Source organism: Cimex lectularius, unplaced genomic scaffold, assembly GCF_000648675.2.
Source record: "Cimex lectularius strain Harlan isolate CLEC.00 unplaced genomic scaffold, Clec_2.1 scaffold4, whole genome shotgun sequence".
NCBI lineage: Eukaryota > Metazoa > Arthropoda > Insecta > Hemiptera > Cimicidae > Cimex > Cimex lectularius.
In genome coordinates this window covers 323,757-334,998 of record NW_019392723.1, presented here as the reverse complement: position 1 = coordinate 334,998, position 11,242 = coordinate 323,757, and the positions used below count along the sequence as shown (strand labels likewise).

The following is an 11,242-nucleotide window of genomic DNA, read 5'->3' as shown; positions in this document are numbered from 1 at the left end:
TGTTGGTGTTCAAAATGGTGGGTAGCGAGTGCTGTAAGATTTTGCTCGGGTTTTTTGCAATCATAGATATGTTACTCTCTTGTCCAGATATTGGGATGTAAGACCGATGTAAGTTGCCGGACAGTTTAAACAGTTGATCTTGTAGATTACGTCAGATTTATTTGTTATTGGTGGGGGATCTTTAATTTTGGAAAAAAGTGTGGATTGTTTTATAATTTTTGAAAGCTATTTTGAAGTTAAGAGATGAAATAAAGATCGAAACATTGGCACGATAAAGAAAATGTTTTTCTGAAACCTACATCACACCAGCCCGCATCTCACGATTTCTGAATAATTATCGATTAACGGTCACTAATCACCACACATCGTTATTAAATTTGATCTTTTGTACATTTTGTACAATTTTTTGAAGAATTTTTTTTTTAATTACATTTGTTCCCCATAATAGGTGAGTGGTGTTTCTCAATTTTATTTGAAGGACATATTATAATGGAGGACAGCTTTTTGGCCATTTACTCCCTTGCGTTTTTTTTTTTTTTTTTTTAATCCTAAATAATTAGTGAAGCATTTTGTAAATAATTGTTAATAAGTAGTAAATATGAAAATAATTACTGTATTTTTAAATAATCATAATTTTTCATCACTTATTCCTAATTTATTTATTTTAATATGCTTCAAAAATATATTTTATATATAAATTTTGTGAAATAATAGTTTTACAATTGTGTCTAATTATTTTTAATTATCACAAATAAATTTGACATATAAGTAATAAAATGGGACTGTGCTAGTCAAGTGGTTAGATGATTCTCCACTTGTAAACCCTACGATAGTGGGTTCAATCGCCCCCCTCAGACTAGGAAAAGTACAATAGGCCAAATAATCAAATCCGATAAATACTTAAATAGCATATGCATGTAAAGCTAAAATGATTCGTCTTGATCATTTATATTTAAATGAAAAAAGTCCAGATTTTCCCATTCATAATTAAATTTTAAAAATCAATTGTATTCACAGATTCACACACCACCTACCTAATGCTGATAAATAAGGACAATAGTTTGAATTCTGGCCACTAACGATCATTTCAGTTTGCCTATTCTCGCTGGGTTGTCTGTTGTCACTTGCGACAACACACAACAGTAAACATGTTCACTTAATAACAATTATATTTCAGGTTTTCTCCTGCCCGGTCAACCGTAGGCACAGAGAAATCATGCAATAATAATTTATTAATTACCTTTTTAGAAGAATTTGGTGGTATTAAATACGGCTGACAATTCAGGACCTTGAAGCCAAACCCTTGGCAATATTGACCATTAATAGCAAATACGTGTATAAACAATGGCAAAGCACCAGTATTTCTAGCAGTAAAGGATCGCTTTACTGTTAAATTTGGTGAACCCACCGACTTACTCCCTTGCGATCCTGTAAATAAATGACATTTATATTTTTTTAAATAAGAGAAACAAACCATATAATAATCATATTTCAGTAGAAATCTATATTATTCTTGAATATAATTAATATCAGCCCTTCATTATTATTAAAAATCAGGTTTAAGCCCAATTTAAAAGAAAACTATCAGTTTCTTTATCAGGACATTGAAACTATTATTCAAAATTTACATAATTAACAAATATAAATATGTCTGAATGAAACAGACAAAGCAAATATATCAGAATCAACTTACGATCGCATTCGACAGCATGTTTTTCTAACAATTCGAAGAACAATGGCATGGAACTGCCAGGCTTTCGATTACCAAGCTTCAATTGAGCGTACGCTCCGGTACCAATCAACTGTACTGCTTCCAGAATCGTTAAGTTATTCCTGAAACAATTTTATTTACGTTTTAATTTAAATATTTACCATCGCTTACCCACTCTAGCTATACCTAATAAGTAGAATAGATGTGCTTAAATCAGCATGTTCAGGTTTAAAAGCGATAGTCACCGTCGCATTTGCCAATGGTTTCAATATAAAAGCCACTGACTTTTTATGAGGCTGAGTTCCAGGAGGAATTGGTAAATCATCATTTATTACTACATGAAACACATCTTTCATTTCATTCAGAACTGAACCATAGCTCATATTAATGGAAGGCCTTAAACTAAAGCGGACAAGTACTATTATTCTATTCTAAAAGAGCCATGGTTGAAAGTAACTGGATTGTTAAAAAAATACCTGAGAGGAAGATCGTTAAGGACGCCTTGTGCCAAGGGATAATTTGAATCAAGCAGAAGTTGTATCACAACTGGTTGTTTTGATGCTGGATTGATTATGGTCAATTGCTTGTAAGAAATAGTTTCTACTTGGGTCAATGGAAAATTAATAGTTCTAGTTGGTATTGGAATCACAGAAGGCCAAGCAGGTCGAATTATTGCTTTAAATCCTAAATTACGAACTTCTGTGGTATCCAAGCGCAAAGAGAGTTCAATGCGGTCTGAAGATATATTTTGATACTGTTCATAATGTTTGGTTAATAGGCTTATATCAATTTCACGAATGTGACTAGGTAACGTTAACGTGTCTAACCACCTCTGGGTACCTAGAATCAAAAAGTGATACCACATTAAATTCCAATGCTTTTAAACCATTGAGGTAAAAATCCTAACCTGGAAGTGGAGAATGAGGGGAAAGATATGATTCGACTCCAGACATATCCCATGTTATATGACCGAGAAAAGTGTTTGTCTGTGGTGGAATCAAAGGAGGAGAAACTGGAATGAACCCAAGCCTCGGATGGTGTGGGATACTAGCAACGCTGGTTATCGCCATTCCAACAGAAAAGTTTGACTCTGCTCTTACTTCTGCAGCACACACTGCACTCTGAAAATAAAACAAATATCGCATAATTTAACACAGATGATAATTAACACTTTTTAAATATTAAAATAAGAAAAATCTATTTTGTTTGAGGCAGTCTGCCAACTCCAAGAATACTTACAAGACCTTCACACTCAACCAAAAAAAAATCTACGACCTAGAAGCTTCTGGATTTTACCTCATTACTCAATCCTTCATAAACTCCCAACAAAAACCATAATTTTCCTAACCACCCTTTATAATGCAACCCTCTGAATACCATGTGTAAATATGGGTGGTGTTTAATAACCGTTAGTTAATGATTATTTGGAGATTGTGAGATGCGGTCTGTTGTGACGTGTGTTTAGAAAAACATTTTTTTTATTATGCGACGTTCAATCTTTATTGAGATCATCTTCCGGACTCAAAATGTTTGTTTTCAGTGTAGATGTGTCATTATTGTGTGTCGTTTTGAGAGTGCCCCACTGGGTCAACACGACACACAAAGTCCACATCTCCCCCACAGTCTGGGGACAGCACCCAGAACACCAAGGTACTCCCAGAAAGACAGAAGTGACCAACCCACAGCACACGACAGACCCCCCCCCAGCCAGGCGCAGCTTGACACACCTTCCCAAAGATTAGCTCTTCCTTCACAATGCTGAAAAAACCTATATAATAATACAGTTGTTTGGTGATGGTTTGCCTGGTCACTTCCCATAGCCAAAACACTCTCCTAACTGAAAGCTTTGCTAACTTCTTCTGAGTTATCAGTCAAAAAAATCTTTCCTTCTCATACTCAGGACAAAATAAAACACTGTTTGATACTTTTTGTCTCATCACAGTTCACACAATTAGATGGTCTCAGTTTACTCCTATCTAAGTAAGCACTGCATATGGAGTGATTTGATCGGATTCGGGATATCGTAGGATAGAAACTTTTACTTCCAATCATGCCTGAAAACCAAGGGGTACGATTTGGTTGGGGGAACATAGATTTGTAGATCGATCCAACTGACATATATTACACCTTGCTCATCATTTTTCTCTCCATTTGGATAAAAAAAAGAATGCTAAAAGAATCTTTTAGCATCAGCTTTTGGAAATGTGATTTCATGAGGTTCTGTGTGGACTGTAGTATATTTGGCAAGTAAATCAACGTTCTCATTATATATACATTATATTGTATGTGATAGTGTCCCTGACTCCAACAAAAAGCTACATTTTTATTTTTAGATTTGAGATTAAAAGATTAATTTATTAATTCAATAACCAGGTAATCGCAGAGTTAGGATGGAAATATTCCATTTGGGCTATATAACTCATACTGTCCGTAACCATACAGAGATGAATGTTTAAAAAATTAAACATCTTCCAGAGAGAAATGGCAATATGGGCACCCTGGTTAATAAAATTTGGTCCTCCATGCCTTAAAAAAATTTAAATTTAATTGTGAACTTTGTTAACATTTAGTGACATTTGGGTTTCAAATAGATGGATCTGGGCTGAAAGAAAACCTTTTAATCCCTTTTTTAAGTGTCACCAATAACAAGTCTATAAGCTGTAGTTAGGATTTAGCTTATTATTTAAGATACAGACCAATATATTTTGTATTTGACTGGCAAATATCAAAATTATTTTCAACACTTATAGTTAGCATATGATGCTTCTAAAGACATATTGAAATCAGAGAAAATAAATGTTTTTAAAATTAGGACTATAGCAGTAAAAACACTTTTTTACTGTCGGGTCCTATCATAAGTAAAGAGTTATTAATAATTATTAAAGTGAAGTAGTTACATGCAGGAGGGCTTAATGTCCAACTACTTAGTTTAGGTTGGTTAACTAGTTAGGTGTTGAACCACTTTATAATACTGATTTCATATTATTTTCAATTAAAATTCCATGGGCTATGTACAAGGAACTGTATGTAACTGCTACTGTCTCAAATACAAGTTGGACACCTTAACCACCAATTATATATAAAATGGTTATTTTCTTACCGGAAAGCAATCAAGAAACTCTACTGGATTTGTGATGATGCTAAGGCTACCATGTTCAATCCTCATGTACAAAGGAATCACTATTGTTTCATATTCAGTTTCAATGGTAACGTCACCCTGTAATCGGCCGGTCTCTTGGCTTACAGGTATCAAAACTTGAATAACGCAAAAATATCCTGGTCCAACGTACGGTTCCTGAAATACAGAGTCATATATTTATAACTGAATAACGGTTTGTAATAAACAACTCACATTTAATGTCATATTATAATCGTCTGATGAAATGGCAAGAGTCGCTACTGAGTAGTTTCCCTTTTCAACTGCTACGACTCTCACAGAACTTTTGGCAATGTTTATAAATAAAGATTTGACTTGAACAGCAACTGGATTTTCGTTTATTAAAGCAAAATTAACAATTTGTGTACTCCCACTTCCTACAGTTCCTAAATACAATTCTGTATCATTTACATCAGATGGCAAAACCTAGAAAATTTTAAAATGTTATCATCTTTTTCTATATATTTATGACTTTTATTTTTAAACCTTAATGACATACAAAACTGCTGTTAGTTTAAATATAAAAGCCATATTTACAATTAAATTAATAGCCAGAGATACGTTACCTTTATTAACTTCCCATCGTAACACAATATAGGTATAGGGAGTATCGAAACGTTGCTGAAAATAGTCAGTGTTGATTCCAATTTAAGCCTATGAGGAAGTCTTCCATCTTTGACATTTAGAAAAAGGATATTTTCTGTCTGCCCTGGGTATATAACAGTGGGAGAAAAATCTGAAATCTAAGAGCCAACAGGTTTCACTTTTGTCATTAACTGTAAAAATATTTATTTTTTTAAATCAAGCCCTATCAAAATTTGCCCTGTATATTAATTGGACTTTTATTATTATTACAGTATTCTGAGTCGCTAACAGTAACTAGATCCATTTACATCATTAAGATGAACTGTTAGTATTCTTGTACACCTTTCGGTGGCCGCAACGGTTTAGGCGTTGACACAGCGCTCATTACTGTAAGGTAAAGGCCCCGGGTTCGAATCCAGCGGCCCTGCATTCGAACCCGACATACTTACAAATGGGCTTTTTTTCAAAAACCCCGGTACCCCGAGGGTTGATATGACCTCTGTTGCGAACCCTCGTTAAAANTTAGGTTTCATTCTGCAGTCTTTCATATCTTTATTGTATATAGTATTACACCTCATCATTGCCAGAAGTAATTGTAGTCTGACACATATGCAAAATAAGTTCTCAAGTTCTTAATATAAATCGACTATATTTCGTGGTCTGATTGACTTCCGATTAGCTAGGCAAAACGACTGTCTCATTCAATTGACCAGTATCTGAGGTTCTTAATATCATGTCATTTTCTTGCCTAAAGGTTTTTTGCCAAATCTCAATACAGTTTGATGATAGTGAAAAAAAATTGTAATAAACTCAGAGTTCGAATCCTGAAAGCTTAGTGACGAGTCACCGATTCAACATTCTAACTGTCCAATGTTTTAAACTACTATTTAAAAAAATTAAAAAGACTAACTATTTTAACATAAAATAAACTTATGTATTAAACCTCTTGGATAATTTGAAAAAAGTAATAAGTACTATTTGTGATAAATATATCTGCTAAAGTATATAATGCGTTTGTTTATTTTTGTATTGAAGACAAACAAAACATAATTCTAAAAGTGTTTATAAACTATGTACCTCGAAAAAAGGTTGAACAGCATCGGCTAATGATGCATTTGTAATTGCCACTGGGATTTTGTAATTATTAGTTAACGTTATCGGTCTCCAATATATGTCTTCACTGTCAGACTGAAACTTTGTTTGACTCCCGTTAAAATGAAGGCCACCATCTAACACTGTAGCAGAATAAGTCATCACAAATTTCTGGCCATTTTGAGCGCTTTTAACAATAACTCTGCCGCTAGAATGGCCAGTTTCGTGCGCTGCTTTCCCTGTGAAATGATATTCAATAAAAATGGAGAAAAATAGTTCATTAAAAAGTTTATAATTTTTTAATTTCTAAAAATAAAATAACTGTCTCAACAGAAACATTACTAACTTCCAAAATTAAAAGAACAAGAACAACAACAAAGAAGAAATTAATTCAACACAAAACTGACAATGAAAAAGGCTACTTACAGTCAAAAGTTAAAACAGCTGCTTGTGTTGGAATATTTGTGTCCGGAGGAATTTTGACCGGCTGGAAGTCAATACTCAATGCTTTTGAAGAAGGGATTGCAACAACATTCTGCATAGAAAAGAAATAGTTTTAACATTCCAACGAGCCAGTAGAGATTAGGAGTAAAACATCAATATTTGTACAAATATATTGGCAGTAAATTTAAATAGTAGTTGGTTGAGATAAGGAGTTGGTGTCTCGGGGACCAAAGTCACGATAGATCAAGTGGTAGAGCACCAGGGTCGTAAAGCTGAGGGTCGTGCGTTCCGAGTCCCACTTGTGACACTACTTTTTCTTCTCAACCTTCTTTGCATAAATATCAAATAAAAAAACAAAACTGATAACTGATGAAAACATTTATACACTTAATTTATATGCTGAAAGACAAAAAACCGGACACTTGTATTTATTTGTTTATTTTTCATAACTATGTATAAAGATTAATAGTTGACTTAAAATGTAAATACAACATTAATAACTTATCGTTTAGCTTAAATGGGTTATATTATAACAAATAAATTTCAATTTCATCCTTTCCAGAGCCAACTTGTCGAGTGAGTTAACTGGTTTTTTAAATTGTTTTCTTTAATGAAACAATAAATTTCAGTAAAAAATTAAATATTAATAGGTTTTAAGTTGAGAAGAACTTGCCCAGAAGTTGCTTTAGCCAATGATGGATGCAGCAACAGTTTCATAGCCCAAGTCCTAGGTTTTCCACGCTCTACCATCCTCGATGGTCTACAGCAGTGTAGAGCCACCAGAAGTCTCAAAAGGGCAACCCTCTCACCCATGAGACCAGAACCACAACTAAGTACTCCAGAGTGTGTGCTTAAGTTGGAACTGGAAAAATGGATTGAGAAAGAAAACTCAAGCACCAGACAAATACTCCAGGTATGAGGGAAGAGCTAGGAGATTTATAAACATCTCAAAATGGAAGGTGAAAGAACTCCTCTCTCTCTCAGAAAAATTAAAGGTTTCTACACTGGCCACTGCCCTCTTTAACTATTTTTAGCAAGGCTCAGACAGAAACATGCCAGCTCTACCAGGGGGAACCAGAGACATCGGCACATATTTTTTGCAAATGAAAAGTGTTACCCATTTATAGTACAGCCACTTCGGTAGGACATTTCTTCCAAGGAGATCCACGAAGAGACACCAAGGAAAGTGCTTAGTTTTATAAGAAATAGCACACTTTCCAAGGTATGGTATAAAGAGGTTCCACAGCAGACCTGTTTAGTTCGCAATAGAGGAAAGAATTGATTCTGCATCAACCCCCCAATAAACCATTTAAAAAAGTCCCAATCAAAAAGAAGGTAGTGATCAATCACGATGTATGATGGCTAGAGACAATCGTTTTATTGCTCTTTATTCGTTTTATATCGTTTCTATATATCGTTTTATTACTACAGAACTGCCATTAATGGCTTACTTGATTGGTAGTCAACTCTAAATGGTCTGTAATGTAAGGATGAGCTCTAAAACATCAGACAGCTTCATGAAAATAGCCTAGCCTATTGACGGCATGCATCAGGTTCTCTACTACTGGGATATATTGAGTAGAAAGATGACTATGCACAAAGCAGCATCTCGCTTGGGCACTTGAACAATGGGGGGGGCACTATTCTCTTCACAAAGTGCCAATTTGGTTTGTGGTAATTAGATCACCAGAACCGTGTGTGGAGAAGATATGGAAAATGCTTTCTTTCTGCTTTTCAAAGACAGTCGGTTATGGCATAGTGTAGAATCGACGTCCATGCCCGTATCGAACTGATTATCATATAAAATGTATCTGTGACTGCAAAGAGAAAATTCTCCTGGAAACTATGTTAACTTCATGTTAATACATGACAATGCTTGACCGCATGTAGCCCGAATTGTCAGCCATTAATTGGAGGATGAAGTGATTATCACAGTGAATTGCCCAGCACATTCACCTGACATGAATCCCACAGAACACTTATGGGACATGATAAAGAGACGGGTTAGACATTATTTGCCGCTTCCAACAAGTGTTGAACAACTTCAAACCACTCTTGTTAAACAATGTGATCCTATTTCACAAGACTGAATCCAATCGCTTATTCGCTCTATGTCTAGGAGACTTAAGGCTCTCCATGAGGCCAGAGGAAGTAAAACGCATTATTAAGAGCAAAACTAGGTAATAAATAGAATTTTAATCTTTTATTAAATGTTTCTTTCAAAACATCATAATTAAATATATTATAATTAATTAAGGTTTTTAGTTGAGATAAAAAAGTCAATAGCACGAGCGGGATTCGAACCCACGATCTTCGAGTTGATACGCCGCTGCTCTACCACTTGAGCTATCGTGTCTTCGATCCATTCGGACATCAACTTCCCATCTCAACCGCACCTTTTTGAATTTTCCCTCCTTTTTGCCATTTTTCAAATGTCGTGTAATCGGATTGGATTCTCGATGACAAGTGGAATGGCCACGGAGAGCTTTAGTGAAGTATACTTCATTCCAAATCATTAAATTCGCTAATTTCGTGGTCCGCTTGACCAATTAATATATTATAATTAATTAAGGTTTTTAGTTGAGATAAAAATGGCAAAAAGGAGGGAAAATTTAAGGGTTATTTGGAAATCAAAAAGCGTTAATTTGAAATTATAAAAGGTTAACATGAAGTTAAAAAGGGTTAATTGGCCGGAGAAAGCTACAAAATGAATATGTTAAATGTTGGAATGAAATAATTAATTAAGGTTTTTAGTTGAGATAAAAAAGTCAATGGCACGAGCGGGATTCGAACCCACGATCTTCGGCTAGATATGCCGGTGCTCTACCACTTGAGCTATCGTGGCTTCTATACACTAACTTCCCATCTCAAACGCACCTTTGAATTTTCCCTCCTTTTTGCCATTTTTCCGCTCGTGCCATTGACTTTTTTATCTCAACTAAAAACCTTAATTAATTATAATATATTAATTGGTCAAGCGGACCACGAAATTAGTAAATTTAATGAGTTGGAATGAAAGTTCAATTTTTAGTTATTAATTTATATTGATTTCTGTTAATTTATTTTTTTCTGGAAGTCTTTTCAGAGGATCTTCGGAAGAGGTGAAAACAGAGAAAACTTCCTTACGGTTTTCGCCGGGCTTTCGACGGTTTTATACTGTCATCTTCAGGGCTTTAAACCTTAATAGGGAATTAAACAACATGGTGTTTTGGGCACAGAAGTACATTATGTTTTTTGGGGCTCAGCATCTCATATAAGTCTAAAAAACCAATAAAATCCTCCTTTTTTAGTTTTTCAGGTACATGTGATCACAGTGCGTTTCTTAAATATATATACGTATACAATTAACTTATTTTAANGTTGAGAATCGGACCATGGACAATATGAACTTTTTTGTTCATTTTAGGGTGAAGAATCTACTGGAGAAGTTTGTAGCACGAGTAGCAATTCACCCTGTATAGTATGAAATAAACCAAAAAAATATGTGTTGTTTCAATTCAAAAGTGTCCGGTTTTTTGTCTTTGAGTGTATGTTTATATACAAAAATACTAACTTGAACTCGTATTGGTTTCCTCCATGAATTTCTGAGGAACAATTTAACTTGTTTTGGAGGATCTTCAGTGCCTCCGATTCCAAAGTCAATTAGATTATCAGAAGAATACAAACCGCAGGTAGGGCCTACTTCAACATCTACTGGTATAACTAACGTTTCATCACTGTTATCTACTTTCAGCCTAAAAAAAGAAATGTTTTAGTTATTATCCATTTTTCTGCCAGTTAATTTAATCATAAATAAATAGCAATAAATTATTGTGTGTAAAACCAAGATTTAGATTGTTCACTTTTTTTAATTATTAAAAATAAGCAAAAAATTATAGATTGATAATATTTTCCAAATAAAAGTTAAAGATTGATTTAAGTTAGTAATTTTAAAAAAATATTTGCAACTAAAATTACGCTTAGAGTGACTACAACTTTGGCTTTTTTGAATATAGTATGTATGTATATATTTTATTTAATAAACAGTATTCATTCATAACATAGGACAGTACAAAAATAAAATTCAATTACCTTATATAAGCTGTATAATTTTTTTGACTAGTAGCATGGAACTTAAGCCTAATAATTGGCTTGGTCAAAAATGCTGGAATGTTCCAAATCTGTTTTGGCCCTTCCAGTTCTCCAGAAGGAAGCTCTAGATGGAAATCCCCTCCACTCGAGTAAACTTCTACCAACTGATAAAAATTTTATTT

General features: G+C 34.1%; 1 protein-coding gene across 1 annotated transcript in view; it reads right to left on the bottom strand.

The window, feature by feature from the left end:
- LOC106672133 (transmembrane protein 131) overlaps nt 1–11,242 on the bottom strand; it is a 34,702-nt gene that overhangs the window by 16,156 nt on the left and 7,304 nt on the right. The window contains exons 8-19 of the mRNA XM_014403314.2: nt 11,061–11,224; nt 10,543–10,723; nt 6,972–7,080; nt 6,531–6,784; nt 5,435–5,611; nt 5,064–5,294; nt 4,812–5,006; nt 2,619–2,832; nt 2,188–2,551; nt 1,898–2,113; nt 1,694–1,833; nt 1,241–1,428 (exon numbers count right to left, since the gene is read on the bottom strand). Of these exons, the coding sequence (XP_014258800.1) occupies nt 1,241–1,428; nt 1,694–1,833; nt 1,898–2,113; nt 2,188–2,551; nt 2,619–2,832; nt 4,812–5,006; nt 5,064–5,294; nt 5,435–5,611; nt 6,531–6,784; nt 6,972–7,080; nt 10,543–10,723; nt 11,061–11,224 (2,433 nt within the window). The remainder of the gene's footprint in view (nt 1–1,240; nt 1,429–1,693; nt 1,834–1,897; nt 2,114–2,187; nt 2,552–2,618; nt 2,833–4,811; nt 5,007–5,063; nt 5,295–5,434; nt 5,612–6,530; nt 6,785–6,971; nt 7,081–10,542; nt 10,724–11,060; nt 11,225–11,242) is intronic.